Below are 20,943 nucleotides of genomic sequence, written 5' to 3' on the forward strand. Positions count from 1 at the left end.
TCTAAAATGGGGTCATTTGTGGGGGTTTTGTGCCATCTTGGCATTTTATGGCCTTCAAAACTGTAATAGGTAGTGAGAAGTGAACTCAAAAATTTACGCCCTTAGAAAGCCTGAAGGCGGTGCTTGGTTTTCGGGGCCCCGTACGCGGCTAGGCTCTCAAAAAGTCCCACATATGTGGTATCCCCGTACTCAGGAGAAGCAGCAGAATTTATTTTGGGGTGTTATTTCACATACGCCCATAGCATGTGTGAGCAATATATCATTTAGTGACAACTTTGTGTAAAAAAAAAAAAAAAAAAATTTTTTTTTTGTCATTATTCAATCGCTTGAGGCAAAAAAATAAAATATTCAATGGGCTCAACATGCCTCTTATCAATTTCCTTAGGGGGTCTACTTTCCAAAATGGGGTCATTTGGGGGGGTTTTGTACTGCCCTGCCATTTTAGCACCTCAAGAAATGAGATAGGCAGTCGTAAACTAAAAGCTGCGTAAATTGCAGAAAACGTACCTTAGTTTGTAGATGTGACAACTTTTGCGCAAACCAATAAATATACAATTATTGACTTTTTTTTTACCAAAGACATGTGGCTGAATACATTTTGGCCTAAATGTATGACTAAAATTGAGTTTATTGGATTTTTCTAATAACAAAAATTAGAAAATATCATTTTTTTTCAAAATTTGCGGTCTTTTTACGTTTATATCGCAAAAAATAAAAATCGCAGAGGCAATCAAATACCATCAAAAGAAAGCTCTATTTGTGAGAAGAAAAGGACGCAAATTTTGTTTGGGTACAACATTGCATGACCGCGCAATTACCAGTTAAAGCAGCGCAGTGCCAAAGTGTAAAAAGACCTCTGGTCATTTACCAGCAAAATGGTCCGGTCTGAAAGTGGTTAAAGTATAACTGCACTTTTTAGTAGAGTTATCCTTAAAATGCAGGTCCATTATCTTACAAGTCTGCCACTTGTCCAAAAGCCACAGAGATCATTGCTGTGGGTCCACTGCATGCTGCAAGGGAATTTCACTGAAATTTTCCAAGAGGCCGAAAACCCGGCGTCCAGATATAGCCTATTTAACCAGTTGCCGACCGCCGCACGACGATGTACGTCGACAGCATGGCACGGGCAGGCATAAGGGCGTACATGTACGTCCCTGCCTTCCCGCGGGTCGGGGGCCCGATCGGGCCCTTGCCCGGTGCCTGCGGCGGTCGGTTTTCGTGCGGGAGCGATCCCGGACGAGGGGACGGCCATTCATTCATGGCCACCCCCTCGCGATCGCTCCCGACGAATGAAAATCCTTCGTGACATCACTTCCTCTCCTGTGAGGAGAGGAAGTGATGTATTCTCTCCTCCGTGTCGGTATTTTTCGTTCCGACACGGAGGAGAACGGATCGGTGAGTTGCACCAACACTCTACACAAACAGTAGAACATGCCAGGCACACTCACACCCCCCCTTTACCCCCCGATCACCCCCCCAATTACCCCTGCCCCCCAGTCACAGTGACACCAATGTCATTTTTTTTTTTTTTTTTTTTTTTTTGCATTGGTGTCATTTGTGACTGTAATAACTGTTAGGGCAGTTAGGGTTAGCCCCCTTTAGTTCTAATGTACCCCCCTAACCCCCCCAATAAAGGTTTAACCCCGTGATCACCCCCCGTCGCCAGTGTCACTAAGGCTGGGTTCACATTGCAGCGGTTTATGAGAACGAATGTGATTCGCACCGCACTGCAGTGCAAATCACATCCGATCTCTGTGCGATTCGAGTTCAGCCATTCGCCGCACCCGCCACACCCGCCGCACCCGCCGCAAATTCGCACGGGACCCTTTTTTTGGCCCGCAGCAGAATCGGATCGCATGGGTGTTCACGCCATGCGATCCGAGTTTGCAGATCGCACTGCGATATGCAAACTGATCTGGGGGTGTCAGTAACATTTCACTGACACTCCCAGCAGTTCGCATAGGGCAGTGTGAACTGCCGCCGGGAGGCATGCGATGCGGGAACCCGCCGCGCATTCGTGGCGTTCCCGCATCGCTCCAGTGTGAACCCAGCCTAATAAGCGATCATTTTTCTGATCGCCGTATTAGTGTCACAGGTGACGCTAGTTAGGCAGGTAGGTATTTAGGTTCGCCGCAGCTTTTTATAGCACCAGGGACCCCCATATACTACCGCATAAAGCCCCCTGATTGCCCCCTAGTTAACCCTTTCACCAGTGATCACCATATAACTGTTACAGGTGACGCTGGTTGGTTAGTTATTTTTTTATAGTTTCAGGGCACCCGCCATTTATTACCTAATAAAGGTTTAACCCCCTGATCACCCGGCGGGTGTCATTTGTGACTAATAACTGTTAGGGCAGTTAGGGTTAGCCCCCTTTAGTTCTAAGGTACCCCCCTAACCCCCCCAATAAAGGTTTAACCCCGTGATCACCCCCCGTCGCCAGTGTCACTAAGGCTGGGTTCACATTGCAGCGGTTTATGAGAACGGATGTGATTTGCACCGCACTGCAGTGCAAATCACATCCGATCTCTGTGCGATTCGAGTTCAGCTATACAGATAGTATGGCTGAATTCGTGTCGCACCCGCCGCACCCGCCGCAAACTCGCACGGGACCCTTTTTTTGGTCCGCAGCAGAATCGGATCGCATGGGTGTTCACACCATGCGATCCAAGTTTGCAGATCGCACTGCGATATGCGAACTGATCTGGGGGTGTCATTAACATTTCACTGACACTCCCAGCAGTTCGCATAGGGCAGTGTGAACTGCCGCCGGGAGGCATGCGATGCGGGAACCCGCCGCGCATTCGTGGCGTTCCCGCATCGCTCCAGTGTGAACCCAGCCTAATAAGCGATCGTTTTTCTGATCGCTGTATTAGTGTCACAGGTGACGGCAGTTAGGTATTTAGGTTCGCCGCAGCTTTTTATAGCGCCAGGGACCCCCATATACTACCGCATAAAGCCCCCTGATTGCCCCCTAGTTAACCCTTTCACCAGTGATCACCATATAACTGTTACAGGTGACGCTGGTTGGTTAGTTATTTTTTTATAGTTTCAGGGCACCCGCCATTTATTACCTAGTCTCACTAGTGTACCCCTAAATTTAGGGGTGTCTACTTTCCAAAATGGGGTCATTTGGGGGGGGGTTTGTGCCATCTTGGCATTTTATGGCCTTCAAAACTGTAACGCCCTTAGAAAGCCTGAAGGCGGTGCTTGGTTTTCGGGGCCCCGTACGCGGCTAGGCTCCCAAAAAGTCCCACATATGTGGTATCCCCGTACTCAGGAGAAGCAGCAGAATTTATTTTGGGGTGTCATTTCACATATGCCCATGGTATGCGTGAGCAATATATCATTTAGTGACAACTTTGTGAAAAAAAAAAAAAAAAAAAAAAGTTTGTAATTTTCCCGCAACTTGTGGCAAAATATAAAATATTCCATGAACTCAACATGCCTCTCAGCAAATAGCTTGGGGTGTCTACTTTCTAAAATGGGGTCATTTGTGGGGGTTTTGTGCCATCTTGGCATTTTATGGCCTTCAAAACTGTAATAGGTAGTGAGGAGTGAAGTCAAATATTTACGCCCTTAGAAAGCCTGAAGGCGGTGCTTGGTTTACGGGGCCCCGTACGCAGCTAGACTCCCAAAAAGTCCCACATATGTGGTATCCCCGTACTCAGGAGAAGCAGCAGAATTTATTTTGGGGTGTTATTTCACATATGCCCATGGCATGCATGAGCAATATATCATTTAGTGACAACTTTGTGAAAAAAAAAAAAAAAAAAAAAAGTTTGTAATTTTCCCGCAACTTGTGGCAAAATATAAAATATTCCATGAACTCAACATGCCTCTCAGCAAATAGCTTGGGGTGTCTACTTTCTAAAATGGGGTCATTTGTGGGGGTTTTGTGCCATCTTGGCATTTTATGGCCTTCAAAACTGTAATAGGTAGTGAGAAGTGAACTCAAAAATTTACGACCTTAGAAAGCCTGAAGGCGGTGCTTGGTTTTCGGGGCCCCGTACGCGGCTAGGCTCCCAAAAAGTCCCACATATGTGGTATCCCCGTACTCAGGAGAAGCAGCAGAATTTTTTTTGGGGTGTCATTTCACATATGCCCATAGCATGTGTGAGCAATATATCATTTAGTGACAACTTTGTGTAAAAAAAAAAAAAAAATTTTTTTTTTGTCATTATTCAATCGCTTGAGGCAAAAAAATAAAATATTCAATGGGCTCAACATGCCTCTTATCAATTTCCTTAGGGGGTCTACTTTCCAAAATGGGGTCATTTGGGGGGGTTTTGTACTGCCCTGCCATTTTAGCACCTCAAGAAATGAGATAGGCAGTCATAAAATAAAAGCTGCGTAAATTCCAGAAAACGTACCTTAGTTTGTAGATGTGACAACTTTTGCGCAAACCAATAAATATACAATTATTGACTTTTTTTTACCAAAGACATGTGGCTGAATACATTTTGGCCTAAATGTATGACTAAAATTGAGTTTATTGGATTTTTCTAATAACAAAAAGTAGAAAATATCATTTTTTTTCAAAATTTGCGGTCTTTTTACGTTTATATCGCAAAAAATAAAAATCGCAGAGGCAATCAAATACCATCAAAAGAAAGCTCTATTTGTGGGAAGAAAAGGACGCAAATTTTGTTTCGGTACAACATTGCATGACCGCGCAATTACCAGTTAAAGCAGCGCAGTGCCAAAGTGTAAAAAGACCTCTGGTCATTTACCAGCAAAATGGTCCGGTCTTAAAGTGGTTAATAGAACATGACGGCATGGGATGTAACCCTTAAAGGTGAGTATTTTCAAGAGTTTAGTTCCACTTTACGCAATGCCTTCTGCTTTCTTCCTGTTTTTATAAAAGATCAATGTTATATCTGTGGAAATATTTCATGCACATCATTTTTTTTAAATAATTATTAAAGAGTGGTTTCTCTTTGTTTGTTCTAAAGGAATTGGATGAATTCTGGGCATATAAGGCCCTTCTTCTGGATGTCACCAAAAAATTGAGTTACTGTGTAAAGGCAGAACTGGTACCCCTAATGGAAGTGGCTGGTGTTTTGGAGGCAAGTAAACATTTTGCATTCAGCTGTCATTAAAAAATAAAATAAAAATCACAATCTTTCTGGTGCGGTTAAAATAACAAGTATTCTAAAGGTCCCTGAGACTGTAGGAGATCTTTCCCCTGAAGATCCTGGCTTTGTACCTCATAAGATGGTATTAAACCTGGTCAAATGATGCTTTAAAAAGAAGTATAGCTAAACTAATTTGGCTATACTTCTTTGGATCACAGGAGTGCAGTTCATTCTGCACTCCTGTGACCCATTTTCAGCTAAAGTCCGCTATCAGCTGATGTCACTCAGTGTGCTGTTCATTGTTCATGCTCTGTGTACTTAGAAGTATTTTGCTGCAGTGTCTTCTCCAGCCACTAGAGGGTGCTAGAGGGGTTCACTCAGTATGGCCTGTTCCTGTATAGACAGAAAGTAGAAGGGTGGCCAATTTTTGGTGGACCATGTGGGGGGCCAAGTGCAGTTGGGCAGGGCAGCATAGTATACATGCTTTCAAGCTGGTGGGCATAAACGCATGCTTGCTTAAAAGCATATTGCATAAACACGTTTGCATATTTGAATAAACATGTTGGCATAGACACGTTTGCGTAAACACATGTTTGCATAGACACATGTTGGCATTGACGCGTGTTTGCATAGACATGTTGCATAAATACGTTTGTGCATAAACCAGTGTTTGCATAGACGCATGTTTGCCTATATACATGTTTGCATTGGACACAATGTTTGCATAGACGCATGTTTGCATACTTGCATAAACACATGTTGCATAAACGCGTGGTGGCATATTTTCATTTGAACTGCGTACATACAGTGGTGTGAAAAAGTGTTTGCCCCCTTCCTCATTTCCTGTTCCTTTGCATGTTTGTCACACTTAAGTGTTTCAGAACATCAAACCAATTTAAACAATAGTCAAGGACAACACAAGTAAACACAAAATGCAATTTGTAAATGAAGGTGTTTATTATTAAAGGTGAAAAAAATCCAAACCATCATGGCCCTGTGTGAAAAAGTGATTGCCCCCCTTGTTAAAACATACTATAACTGTGGTTGTCCACACCTGAGTTCAATTTCTCTAGCCACACCCAGGCCTGATTATTGCCACACCTGTTCACAATCAAGGCATCACTTAAATAGGAGCTGCTTGACACAGTAAGGTCCACCAGAAGATCCTTAAAAGCTACACATCATGCCGAGACCCAAAGAAATTCAGGAACAATTGAGAAAGAAAGTAATTGAGATCTATCAGTCTGGAAAGGGTTATAAAGCCATTTCCAAAGCTTTGGGAATCCAGCGAACCACAGTGAGAGCCATTATCCACAAATGGCGAAGACATGGAACAGTGGTGAACCTTCCCAGGAGTGGCCGGCCGCCCAAAATTACCCCAAGAGCGCAGCGACGACTCATCCAAGAGGTCACAAAAGACCCCACAACAACGTCCAAGGAACTGCAGGCCTCACTTGCCTCAGTTAAGGTCAGCGTTCATGCCTCCACCATCAGGAAAAGACTGGGCAAAAATGGCCTGCATGGCAGAGTTCCAAGGAGAAAACCACTGCTGAGCAAAAAGAACATCAAAGCTCGTCTCAATTTCTCCACAACACATCTTGATGATCCCCAAGACTTTTGGGACAACATTCTGTGGACCGATGAGACAAAAGTGGAACTCTTTGGAAGGTGTGTGTCCAAGTATATCTGGCGTAGAAGGAACACTGCATTTCATAAAAAGAACATTATACCAACAGTAAAATATGGTGGTGGTAGTGTGATGGTCTGGGGCTGTTTTGCTGCTTCAGGACCTGGAAGACTTGCCATGATAAAAGGAACTATGAATTCTGCTGTCTACCAAGAGATCCTGAAGGAGAATGTCCGACCATCTGTTCGTGTACTCAAGCTGAAACGAACTTAGGTTCTGCAGCAGGACAATGATCCTAAACACACCAGCAAGTCCCCCACCGAATGGCTGAAGAAAAACAAAATGAAGACTTTGGAGTGGCCTAGCCAAAGTCCTGACCTGAATCCTATTGAGATGTTGTGGTATGACCTTAAAAAGGCCGTTCATGCTCGAAAACCCTCTAATGTAACTGAATTAGGACAATTCTGCAAAGATGAGTGGGCCAAAATTCCTCCAGGACACTGTAAAAGCCTCATTGCACGTTATCGCAAACGCTTGGTTGCAGTTGTTGCTGCTAAGGGTGGCCCAACCAGTTATTAGGTTTAGGGGGCAATCACTTTTTCACACAGGGCCATGATGGTTTGGATTTTTTTTCACCTTTAATAATAAACACCTTCATTTACAAATTGCATTTTGTGTTTACTTGTGTTGTCCTTGACTATTGTTTAAATTGGTTTGATGTTCCGAAACACTTAAGTGTGACAAACATGCAAAGGAACAGGAAATGAGGAAGGGGGCAAACACTTTTTCACACCACTGTATATGCTTATCTGCCTTGAACTGCATACATACAGTGCCTTTGCGAAAGTATTCGGCCCCCTTGAACTTTTCAACCTTTTGCCACATTTCAGGCTTCAAACATAAAGATATAACATTTTTATTTTTTGTGAAGAATCACCAACAAGTGGGACACAATTGTGAAGTGGAATGAAATTTATTGGATATTTTAAACTTTTTTAGCAAATAAAAAACTGAAAAGTGGTGCGTGCAAAATTATTCGGCCCCTTTACTTTCAGTGCAGCAAACTCACTCCAGAAGTTCAGCGAGGATCTCTGAATGATCCAATGTTGTCCTAAATGACTGATGGTGATAAATAGAATGTGTAATCAATTCTCTGTATAAATGCACCTGCTCTGTGATAGTCTCAGGGTTCTGTTGAAAGCGCAGAGAGCATCATGAAGACCAAGGAACACACCTGGCAGGTCTGTAATACTGTTGTGGAGAAGTTTAAAGCCGGATTTGGATACAAAAAGATTTCCCAAGCTTTAAACATCCCAAGGAGCACTGTGCAAGCGATCATTTTGAAATGGAAGGAGTATCAGACCACTGCAAATCTACCAAGACCTGGCCGTCCCTCTAAACTTGCAGCTCAGACAAGGAGAAGACTGATCAGAGATGCAGCCAAGAGGCCCATGATCACTCTGGATGAACTGCAGAGAACTACAGCTGAGGTGGGAGAGTCTGTCCATAGGACAACAATCAGTCGTACACTGCACAAATCTGGCCTTTTATGGAAGAGTGGCAAGAAGAAAGCCATTTCTCAAAGATATCCATAAAAAGTCTCGTCTAAAGTTTGCCACAAGCCACCTGGGAGACACACCAAACATGTGGAAGAAGGTGCTCTGGTCAGATGAAACCAAAATCGAACTTTTTGCCCACAATGCAAAACGATATGTTTGGCGTAAAAGCAACACAGCTCATCACCCTCAACACACCATCCCCACTGTCAAACATGGTGGTGGCAGCATCATGGTTTGGGCCTGCTTTTCTTCAGCAGGGACAGGGAAGATGGTTAAAATTGAGGGGAAGATGGATGCAGCCAAATACAGGACCATTCTGGATGAAAACCTGTTGGAGTCTGCAAAACCTGAAACTGGGACGGAGATTTATCTTCCAACAAGACAATGATCCCAAACATACAGCAAAATCTACAAAGGAATGGTTCACAAATAAATGTATCCAGGTGTTAGAATGGCCAAGTCAAAGTCCAGACCTGAATCCAATCGAGAATCTGTGGAAAGAGCTGAAAACTGCTGTTCACAAACGCTCTCCATCCAACCTCACTGAGCTCCAGCTGTTTTGCAAGGAAGAATGGGCAAGAATTTCAGTCTCTTGATGTGCAAAACTGATAGAGACATACCCCAAGCGACTTGCAGCTGTAATCGCAGCAAAAGGTGGCTCTACAAAGTATTAACGCAAGGGGGGCGAATCATTTTGCACGCTCCACCTTTTATTTTTTTATTAGTTAAAAAAGTATCAAAAATCCAATAGCTTTCGTTCCACTTCACAATTGTGTCCCACTTGTTGGTGATTCTTCACAAAAATAAAATTTTTATATCTTTGTTTGAAGCCTGAAATGTGGCAAAAGGTTGAAAAGTTCAAGGGGGCCGAATACTTTCGCAAGGCACTGTATATGCTTAGCTGCCATGAATGGCAAGAATACTTATAGACCTGCACATTTGCATACTTAGGTACTTACATAACGGCATACCTAGGTACTTGCATACCTACGGAGTTGAATTGCATGAGACCAACATTGTTTTAGGTCTGCATCCTTGGGGGACTGGGTATTAGGTTGGGCTAATATAGTTGCTACCTTATTTGCCTGTTATACTAGCTAAATGACTCCAGAGAGAGACAGCTGGGGGAAGCAGGTCTACCGCTCTATGGTTCAGTGATCTGGTGGTGTCAAAATCTCCCAATGGACCAGTGGTGTCAGGTGCATCTGAGCAACTATGGTGTTTGGCATTGAAGTGTTTCTCCATCACCCCGATCATGCCTAATCGCTGTTGATTGGAGCCTAAGCAGGATCAAGCCTGGTTAGTAGTTGGATGGGAGACTGCCCAGGAATACCAGGTGCCTGTAAGATTACCAGGTGCCTTGGGTCCTGTTTTCTCCACACTGTTGAACGCCTGGAAGCTGGCTTCAGGGAGCATCAAATACATAACTTGGAAATATGTTATGCCTGGGATGAAGCCAAGAAGTGGCACCTGCAGACATGTGAGTGGGAGGTTCTTTCTTTTCTCCAATCCGGAAGGGAGATTAGCCTTAAGTACCATTAAGCATCAGATTCGTCCCAATCCATTATTTTCCAGAGGCCATTGTTTCTCACTCATACTTCATACAGGTATGTTGCAGACAGTCCTGCCGGTCAGGCCACCCTTGGGTCCTTGGGACTTGAATTTGCTCTGGACTGTCCTTGCAGAGGCCACCATTTTAACCAATTTGAGAAACTCTGTTAGTCCTTTGATTCAGAAGGTGGCTTCTTTGGTTGCTATCACTTCAGCAAGTGGAGTGTCAAAGCTGAAGGCTCTCTCGTGCAATGAGCCATTCTTGGTCTTACATCATGATAAGGTGATGCTGCGTCCTCATCCATCTTTATTGCCTAAAGTGGTTTCTAGTTTTCACTTGAATCGGGACAGTGTCTTGCCTTCCTTTTCTAATCCTCACTTGTCATGAGTAAGATCGCTACATACTCTGGAGGTAGTTCATGCGGTCAGGATTTACTTGAATTGTTGGCACAGGTCAGGAATCCTGGTTTGTGCTGCCAGCAGGGCTCCGGAAGGACAGAAGGCATCCACGTTAACTATTTTTTGGATCCACCTGTTAATTATTAAAGCCTTTGGCTTAAAAGGGCAAGGTCCCCACCCCTTTTTGGCAAGCCCCCAGCTGTGTGGGGGCATCTTGGGCCATTCACCATCAGGTGTCAGTGGCTCAGGTTTTTAAGGCCACTATGTGGTCTTGGTTTCATACATTCAAGGGATTTTACCAGATGGATATCAAAGCCATGGAGGATACTGCTTTGGCCACAGTATGTTATGGGAGGCAGAATAAGTCCTTCTGAGGGGCAGTTTCTGTGATTGTGTCTCCCTTCCCTCAAGGGGATTGCTTTAGGACATCCCACATAGTAATTATTATGGCTGCTCTGTGTCCCCTGATTTTTCCCACAGCTTACTTGTAAAATCCTTTTCTTGGAGTACATCACGGGACACAGAGGTCTCTCCCCTCTTTTTTGGGATATTCATTGCTTTAATACAAAACTGAGGTACTTCCTGTGTAGGAGTTGTATAGGGGAGGACATCCTGTTTATTTGAGCTGCAAGTGTCTATTCACCTATAGGTGGTGCATAACCCACATAGTAACTATTATGGCTGCTCTGTGTCCCATGATGTACTCCCAAGAAAATAATTTTACAGGTAAGCAGTAGGAAAAATCCAATTTTCAAAAGCCATACTTCTCTTTTCACCCAACCTAATGGTAATGGTGGTCAAACAGTAATAATAATCTACATAATGTCCTGGGGAAATCTTGACTTGAGCACATCAAGTCAAGCTATACTACAACCCCTTTTGCTCCCTGAACCTCATAAGGGTAAGGTCATGCATCATACTGGGGGACCAGCCGCAAAGTTCAAGAGAGGTGAGCCACAACTCAACATGAAGAGCTTGTACATTAATGCACCTACTTCAATTATGCTCACATTTTGTGAAGTATGCTGCAAGTACAGGTGTACTTTGAACTGTCAACACTCTGTATCGCTGCTCCAGGTGAGTAGCCTCTAATGATCCCAGCTCTACACCACATGTGTGTGACAACATCTTGTACAGAGTTCTGGAGCCAGCTTTTACGCTAAACCTGGCTCAGTGCAGTAGTTGGACCCATTGTCTGTGATGGAAAGACAGCTGTCATTAAACTTAAAAAATGCTGTTTGTTACTCGGGTCCACTGGGTAATGATTAAGTGCTGCCTCCAGCGTGATATACATCTTCCTGCTTGTCCCCCACTGTACTTGTTCCATCTGCCATTTGGTTTTAATGTTTATACCGAATAAAGTGGATTGTTGGAGTGCAGCCGTCCGGATTTGTCTTCCATACTTTAAAATGTATATGTGTATATCTTATTAGTTTTCATAATATATCAGTGTCCTTTTTTTTGTAGAAAAACTAGGTTTCTCCTACATGTAATGTTAAATTTTATATAGTAATACGTTATTGTTTTTTGTTCAATAGGCCCGGGCCAAACAACTTTACAATGCAGGTTATACCACTCTTGCACATCTGGCTAATGCTGATCCACAAGCGATGGTTAAAAGCATTGAACATTTGTCAAAACGCCAGGCAAACCAGATTATTAGCTCAGCTAAGGTGCGAAGTGTTATGCGTACTTATGCATGAAATTTGATACATATTTAAATGTTAAGAATATATCTTGTCGCAGATGGAGTATTCATGAATCAAAATGTATTTCTGAGTTTTGCCTTGAATACATGAATGAGGATGCATATGAAACATAGAGCAGTAACTTGGAACAATTACAATTCTTATATTCAGTAATCTCACTTCACTACATTAAAATGAACACTGCTATGGGTAAATGCATTTTGTGTTTCTAATATTTTGCTTGAAAAAATGAAATTAATCTACTAGCCTATTTAGACTATATATTGCTGATTGAGAATCTGATCACCATACATGGGGATGAAGGATTTTAACAGGTTACATGCGGAAAATGCATGATGTGAATGGTTGTCAGATTTCCTCATCTCAATGGCAGCCTACATTTTCTTTTCATGACAGATGAACTTTAAGGCTCATGTCCATTGTAAATGGCTAATACCCTGCTGTAATACATATAAGAGAGCCGTTTTACCTGTCAGTGGATTTATTTCTGTCCATCTACAGTAGGCGGGGCTGAGAATCCCCCCGCTGACGTCAATTCAGGAGGAGGAGAGAGGTGGCCAGTCATGTGAGCGCTGAGCGGCGCTCTGAAATATAGTATAGAATGGAATTTTTTTAATAAAACACATATACACTGGGCACTTAGCATTAGGAAGACAGGGGAGTGCCTGCAAATGACACCAGTATTTGTGCAGGAGGGGAGGGGCAGGCAGGCACTGACACAGCTAACAGGCAGGGGGGGAGAGCTGTAGATGAAGGAGACACATACTGATTGACCACGGTGTCAGGGCTCAGCAGCCATGATAAACTGTGGTCAATTTACAAGAGGCAGGGCAGAACTAGGCAGGATCAGCCAGGTATTTCAGGTGATACAAAGGGACAAATTGTACAACTCAAGCACTGTGCTGTTATTCGTGCTTTTAACCACTTGCCGACCAGCCGCCATCGTTGAACCGTGGCGGGTCGGCTCTCCTGCGTGAATCGCCAGCAACATGCGATCGCTTAGTACAGAAGCAGAATAGGGATCTGCCTTTGTAAACAAGCAGTAGTAGCAGTTTGCACAGCAACTAAATAATCACATGCACAGTAAATAGTTTGCACAGTTTAAACAGTAGTATTTTGCACAGCAGCTAAATAATCGCATGCACAGTGAATAATTTATGTATGTAGGTTGCACAGTAGCAGTTTTGCACAGCAGCTAAACAATCACTTGCACAGCAGCAATTTGCATTAGGATTCACCAATAGTATTGATTTATTGCACTTTATCTGTGAAGTAGAGTGCATGTCAGGCAAGAATTTTCCATCTTTGTAGTAATATTTGGTACATAGTTTGCGCTGATCACCTTTTTTATTTATAGTTTACAAAGGCAGATCCGATCCCCGTTCTGACAGGAGAGATGACAGAAATCTACTGTTCCTAGGGATTGGGAACAGTGATCTCTATCATGTCCCTGGTAGCCCACCCCCCCTACTATTAGAACACACTTAGGGGACACCGTTAACCCCCTTGATCGCCCACTCATGTTAACCCCTTCCCTGCCAGTGTCATTTTTACATTGACCAGTGCATTTTTATATCACTGATCGATGTAATAATGTCATTGGTCCCCAAAAAGTGTTTTTTTCTTTTTTGTTTTGTTTTTTGATATGTATTATATAGCAAAAAGTTTTTAGTTTTTTTTTTTCTCTCAAAATTGTCACTCTTTGTTTATAGCGCAAAATATAAAAACTTCACAGGTGATCAAATACCACCAAAAAAAAGCTCCATTTGTGGGAAATATAGGACGTTAATTTTGTTTGGGTTCAGCGTTGCGCGATCACGCAATTGTCAGTTAAAGCGGCGCAGTGCCGTACTGCAAAAAAAGGCCATGTCATTAAGGGGGCAAATCCTTAACTAGTTAAAGGGAACTTTTTTTGTTTTTTTTAGGATAACAGTAGCTTTAAGATTAGATAGATTTAGCCCAGACTTACAATTTTAAGTACTATTCCAGGCAGTTCATTTTTGGTGTTAATTGAATGTATAATAATTGGGTCTTTGCTTCTTTCTTAAGATATTACTGAATGAAAAAGCTGAAGCTCTCCAAGAGGAGGTGGAAGAACTTCTTCGTCTACCTGCAGACCTCCCGACGCTTATTACAAAGAATGAAAATGTTCAGACGATTGAATAAATTTGTTGCTGGACATAATGTTATATTATATTAACTCATTGACTAAATGAATTCAGACTGTAATAAACCAAATCTACTTTATTTTTTTAATTACTTGTACAGTTTTGGGATCTGTTTTATTTATTGTTGAGCTGCAAATTCCCTTAAAACATGCCTATAATTTGTGTATACAAGACAGTCCCTGGGTTACAAACAAGATGGGTTCTGTAGATTTGTTCTCAAGTTGGACTTATATGTAAATTGGAACAGGTAAATTTTTTTTTTTTTTTTAAGTTCAACTCTAGCCAAAAATGTTTTTGGGATAGCATAGGGAAGGGTTAACACTCCTGTAATGTTTGTTTTGCTGTCTGTGCCCCTGTTCAGAAGTTTCACCTCATTTTCTGTCCCTGTGACAATTGGTTTTTGAAAATTTTGGGTTGTTGTGGAAACAAAGATTGGTGATAAAGCTTTGGTGGAGACACCTTTTTCCCATAACTCTTAGAGGGCTTTCACACGGCCGTGCCCATAGCGTCGGCGGTAAAACTCTGCTATTTTTAGCGGCGTTTTACCATCGGATTTGCAACGCATTTTGGCCGCTAGCGGGGAGCTTTTACCCCCCGCTAGTGGCAGAGAAAGGGTTAAAACCACCCGATATACACCGCAATAGCGGTGTTTTGCCGGTGGTATTGCAGTGCTGCCCCAATGATTTCAATGGGTACAGCGGTGGAGGAGCGGTAAACACACCGCTCCTTCACTGCTCCAAAGAAGCTGCTGGCAGGACTTTTCTTTTCCTGACGTTCTGCCAACGCACCGCTCCGGTGTGAAAGCCTTCAGAGACAAAGGTGCAGCAGCTTGAGGGCGGATTGCAGGCGCTATTTCTAACGCTATAGCGCCTGCAAAACGCCCTCGGTGTGAAAGGGGTCTAACAGGAGTGAATTGCTCTTCCTAGAGTTGTGTGTAAGTCGGATGTTTGTAACTCGGGTACTGCCTGTAAGGGGCAAGTCATTCAAACGAACTTTCAGTAATTGGAGCTTTTACCAATCCACAAGGAAAATTACCTTCCGTGACCTCTGTACATCTGACTTCATTTATTTGCTACAATTCATACATATCTAGATTTTGACTTGTATGTGACCTTGCAGCCCACCAAGCCACAATGTACATAACCCTAAGAAATTTCGTAACATCGCCCCACAAAAACAGATGTTGCCTGTTGTCACATTTAAAATATGTTTGCTCGATGGTTTAGAAAAATGTTTTCATATTCAAACTGCATTTATCTTTCTCTCTGGGCTTGTACTAGAACTAGGCAAAAATTCCACCTACATTATAAGATCAAAAAAGGATCGCTGTTTCTATCTTTGCCTTCCTGAGTCCATAGAAAAACAAATTTGTTTAGAATCATGAATGACAAATCGCTAAAAAGACTATGCATTAGTTGCTTAATTATGAACCATGTCCAATATGTCTGCTGACGTCTGTTATATTTGCCATCCTATTCTATTCTACTTCTTTACAGCAGACAGTTCTTATCTGCGAGTACCTGCTATTTTATTGCCACTGTTTTGCCTCTTGTGTCACAGGCTTGATTCCTACGTCAAAAATCTTTATTTACCTTCCTTCCAGTAGAATATTGGCTGCATGTATCGTTTTTAATAAAATCCCTAAAACCAAATGCAGATCTGGGATTTCAGCTTTCCTAAAACTGCTTTAACCAGCACTGGAATGTCCACAGTACAAGCTACCTTTTATCCAACACAAGCTCTTTAGAAAGATGGCCTTCTCCTACATAAAATCTGTCTCAAAGTAATACATTAACAGATTATACACATTCTTCAGTGGGTGGAAGGTCAGGGCCAATAATGGACCACTTTTCAGGTACAAAGAATTTTCATTAGCGTCTTGACCAGGCGCCTCTGAATCAGGATATGTTTTGTCTGAGCTGTCCATGCTACTGGATGCAGTACTCACGAATATGTAATACTCTCTTCCATTGAAGCTTTAAGCTCATAAACCACCCTCTTGTGGGATTTACCTCAGCACCCAGAAGGCTTATTCTAATGAAGGGGAGTTTCAAATTCTGTACCTGTTTGGTCGGTTGGATGCACAGTTGTCTCCAGCTGAAGGATGATTAACATTTGATTACCTTCAATGGAAGAATTTTAGGATGGAAAAAAGGAACAAGGAGAGGAAAGAAAAAAAAAAAGGGGGGGGGGGGGGCTTCTTTTCTTTTTTGCATTACTTTTCCCACTTTTTGCTATATATACAAACATGTATACATAAGTACATACCCCGGGGGTGGAAGCCCCCTTTTGTATCTAGGAGGTGGAACACGCTATCTACTCTCAGAAGAAGGAGGAGACCCTGCAGAGTAAACCATCCAGAATTTCAAGATATTAAGGGCCCAAAATTCAAAGAGTAGCAGAAATTAGACCACACAGTCCACATAAGCCTATATGTTTCCAGCTTATCCTATTCCCAAACAATCATGTGTTCTACATCAATCAAGTTCACCTCCAATCCTCTAGTACCCCCAACAGGTCATGTTTTCAGGCTTTCCATTATTTTGCACCTGTGATTTGATCAGTTTCACTGCCTTAGTAATTACCACAAATCCTGAAAACATGACCTGTTGGGGGTACTTGAGGACTGGAGTTGATAAACATTGTTCTACATGACTGATATTTTCCACTATGCATTCCCATTCGGCCAGTGAAGGAGTGTCAGGTTTTCTCCAGTGTCTAGTGATCACAGACCATGCAGTCATTAGAAAATGCCATCTTTTATTTGTTTATAAGAGCACTAGGGATGAGCCGAACACCCCCCGGTTCGGTTCGCACCAGAACTTGCGAACGACCCCCGCGTTCGGTACGAACGTTAGAACCCCATTGAAGTCTATGGGACTCGAACGTTCGAATTGGAAAGTGCTAATTTTAATGGCTAATATGCAAGATAGTGTCCTAAAAAGGGTTTGGTGACCTGCCTCCTGCCTCAGGGGACATGGGTCACTGCAAAAAAAAGTTTTAAAAACTACCGTTTTGGCGGGAGCACTGATTTTAATGACGATTAAAGTGAAAAAAAAAAAGTGAAATATTCCTTTAAATATGGTGCCTGGTGGGTGTCTGTAGTATGCCTGTGAAGTGCCACGTGTTTCTCGTGTTTAGAACAGTCCCTGCACAAAATGACATTAAGCGGAAATAACACCATTTAAAACTGCTTGCGGTTTTAATGTTATATCTGGTTCCTGCAATATGGTTGAAAATCATTCAGAAAAATGGCATGGGTAGCCCTCCCTGCCCATTACCAGCCTATTTGGGTCTTGTACGCATATTAAGGGGAACCCTGTACCCATATTAAAAAAAGGAAATGCGTGTGGCCCCCAGGCCCTATATACTCAGAACAGAAGTATACAGGCGGTGCAAACAAGACAGGGACTGTGTAGGTTTGTTGTGTTAAGTTGAATCTGTTTGTCATTTTCAACCGGTACATTTTTAAAGTGTAGCTCCAGTCAAAAAAAATATTTTTAAGCTTTTTGGAAAACATAGGGAAGGGTTATCACCCCTGTATAATTTGTTTTGTCGTCCATCTTTTTTCATCTCACTTGCTGTTGTCTCCTTCCGTTTGCAAGTAGGAGATGTTTGTAAATTGGATGTTTGAAAGTAGGGGCCTGCCCTATATGCTCTGCAGAAATGGCAGAACAAGGTGTTGGTTTTGCAACAACATTGTAAGCCCTCAAAGTGACTCTTGGTGGGCGCTGGAGCGCCCTGCTGTGAACGATTATATCAAGAATTGTAATTACATGCCATTGTTGAACAGTGGTAGAAAAATTGACCTTTGGTGGTTGTGGTGCTGGTGCCACAACACTATAAGTCCTCACAGTTACTCTGGGTGGGCACAGGAAGGGGCCCTCCTGTGAAATATTATATCAAGAATTGTAATTACATGTCCCTGTTAAACAGGGGCAGAAAAATTGGGCCTTAGGCACTGGTGCCATCACACTGCAACCTCTGCCATACACTCTAGTTTTATTGCAGGAATTAGCCCTGCTGCAAAGCATTGCATCAAAAATTGTACTTAAACGCCCCTGTTAAACAGGGGCAGAAAAATTGGGCCTTAGGCACTGGTGCCATCACACTGCAACCTCTGCCATATACTCTAGTTTTATTGCAGGAATTAGCCCTGCTGCAAAGCATTGCATCAAAAATTGTACTTAAACGCCCCTGTTAAACCGGGGCAGAAAAATTGGGCCTTAGGCACTGGTGCCATCACACTGCAACCTCTGCCATATACTCTAGTTTTATTGCAGGAATTAGCCCTGCTGCAAAGCATTGCATCAAAAATTGTACTTAAACGCCCCTGTTAAACAGGGGCAGAAAAATTGGGCCTTAGGCACTGGTGCCATCACACTGCAACCTCTGCCATATACTCTAGTTTTATTGCAGGAATTAGCCCTGCTGCAAAGCATTGCATCAAAAATTGTACTTAAACGCCCCTGTTAAACAGGGGCAGAAAAATTGGGCTGCTGGCATCACCCAGAACCAAAAATGTTCTTCCAACATATCAGCGGAGGAGGAAGAGGATAGACAATCAACATAACAGGACAGTCACTCAGCATCAGCACAGGCAGTCTTGAAGGGATGTGGTATTTCAAAAAAAATTATTCGGTTACATCAGCTTCAGGTGCTTGGTAGCTGTGGGTGATCCAAGACTGATTCATCTTGATGAAGGTCAGTCGATCAACTGATTCAGTGGACAGGCGCACCCTGTGATCGGTAACGAAGCCACCAGCAGCACTGAAGGTGCGTTCCGAAAGAACGCTGGATGCAGGACAGGCCAGTAGCTCAATTGCATACTGTGCAAGCTCTGGCCAGTGATCCATCCTCAAGACCCAGTAAGCCAGAGGATTTTCAGTGGGAAAGGTGTCCAAGTCTGACCTTGCCCCTAGGTATTCCTGCACCATGTAAATTAGACGCTGGCGATGGGTGCTGGAACCAATCATACCTTGGGGCTGCGGACTAAAAAATTGTCTGAAAGCATCAGTCAGACGGCCACCTTCTCCACCGCTCCTTCTGACTGATGCCTCAGCAACACGTTGTCCAGGACCAGGAGTTTGTGACCTCCCAGTCTCTGGGAACGCGTTGCACAGAGCTTTCTGCAAGGCCTCCCGGAGATGTCTCATCCTCTGCTCCCTCTGCGATGGCAAGATAAGGTCGGCAACCTTACCCTTGTACCGTGGATCAAGGAGAGTGGCCAGCCAGTAATGGTCCCTCTCCTTGATCCGAAGAATACGAGGATCCTTCCGCAGGCTTTGCAGGATCAGGGAGGCCATGCAGCGTAGGTTAGCTGAGGCATTCGGTCCGGAGTCCTCTGGGTCACTAAGGACAACATGATCCGCAGCTACCTCCTCCCAGCCACGTACAAGTCCACGTGTTTCTTGGGACTGTAAATCATCCCTATAAGACTGCTGCTGCGGATGCTGAGTGCCAGCCTCCACCTCCATGCTGACACAATCATCCTCCTCTTCCTCTTCCTCCTCCTCACCCTCTTCCTGTGTGATGGGTGGCACAGCAGGAACACTGTCTGGATAAAGGGGGCCTTGAGAGGCAAGGAAGTCCTCCTCTTCCTGCCTCTGTTCTGCCTCAAGTGCCCTGTCCATTATTCCACGCAGCGTATGCTCCAAGAGGTGGACAAGAGGTATAGTGTCACTGATGCATGCACTGTCACTGCTCACCATCCTTGTAGCCTCCTCAAACGGTGACAGGACAGTGCATGCATCCCTGATCATGCCCCACTGGCGTGGTGAGAAAAAACCAAGCTCCCCTGACCCTGTCCTGGTGCCGTAGTCGCACAGGTACTCATTGATGGCCCTCTGCTGCGTGTGCAGCCGCTGCAGCATGGCCAATGTTGAGTTCCATCTGGTGGGCATGTCACATATAAGGCGGTTCTTGGGCAGGTTCAACTCCTTTTGGAGCTCAGCCAGCCGAGCACAGGCATTAAATGATCGGCGGAAATGCACACAGACTCTCCTGGCCTGTTTCAGGACATCCTGTAAGCCGGGGTACCTGCCCAAGAACCGCTGCACCACCAGGTTAGGGACGTGAGCTACACAGGGCACATGGGTCAGTTGTCCCTGTCGGAGGGCGGAGAGGAGGTTGGTGCCATTGTCGCAAACCACCATTCCTGGCTTAAGCTGGCGTGGTGTCAACCACCTCTCGGCCTGCCCCTGCAGAGCTGACAAAACATCCGCCCCAGTGTGGCTCCTGTCCCCCAAACAAACCAGCGCAAGCACGGCATGGCATCGTTTTGCCTGCGTACTTGCGTAGCCCCTGCAACGCCTACGGAGCACCGCTGGTTCTGAGGACAGAGCACTGGAAGAGGCCATGGAGGAAGAAGAAGAGGAGGGGGTGGAGGAGAGAGGTGTGTCACAACCAATAGTAGCATTTTGGAGGCGTGGTGGCGGAACAACCTCCAACACTACTGCACCTTGTCCTGCATCCTTCCCAGCAGCCAGGAGAGTGACCCAATGGGCCGTGAAAGACAGGTAACGTCCCTGTCCATGCCTGCTGGACCATGAGTCAGCGGTAATATGCACCTTACCGCTGACCGCCCTGTCCAGCGAGGCAAGGACATTGCCTTCCACATGCCGGTAGAGAGCCGGAATCGCCTTCCGTGAGAAAAAGTGGCGTTTGGGGACCTGCCACTGAGGAACCGCACATTGTACAAACTCACGGAAGGGGGCCGAGTCTACCAACTGAAAAGGCAGCAGTTGAAGTGCTAGCAATTTAGCCAAGCTAGCATTCAACCGCTGGGCATGTGGATGGCTGGGAGTAAATTTCTTCCGCCGGTCCAGCAGCTGGGGCAGGGACATTTGTCTG

General features: G+C 44.1%; 1 protein-coding gene across 2 annotated transcripts in view; it reads left to right on the forward strand.

Moving 5' to 3' along the window:
- Window positions 1-14,182, forward strand: part of HELQ (helicase, POLQ like) — a 59,180-nt gene extending 44,998 nt beyond the window's left edge. For both annotated transcript variants that reach the window (XM_077476418.1, XM_077476417.1), the window contains 3 exons: window positions 4,956-5,069; window positions 11,753-11,887; window positions 13,973-14,182. In XM_077476418.1, coding sequence (XP_077332544.1) covers window positions 4,956-5,069; window positions 11,753-11,887; window positions 13,973-14,089 — 366 coding nt within the window. In that variant the 3' untranslated portion in view covers window positions 14,090-14,182. The remainder of the gene's footprint in view (window positions 1-4,955; window positions 5,070-11,752; window positions 11,888-13,972) is intronic.
- Window positions 14,183-20,943: the final 6,761 nt, after the last annotated feature.

This window comes from Lithobates pipiens, unplaced genomic scaffold (assembly GCF_037356315.1).
Source record: "Lithobates pipiens isolate NorthernLeopardFrog02 unplaced genomic scaffold, aLitPip1_a1.2 Scaffold_13, whole genome shotgun sequence".
In the NCBI taxonomy this organism is placed as follows: Eukaryota; Metazoa; Chordata; class Amphibia; order Anura; family Ranidae; genus Lithobates; species Lithobates pipiens.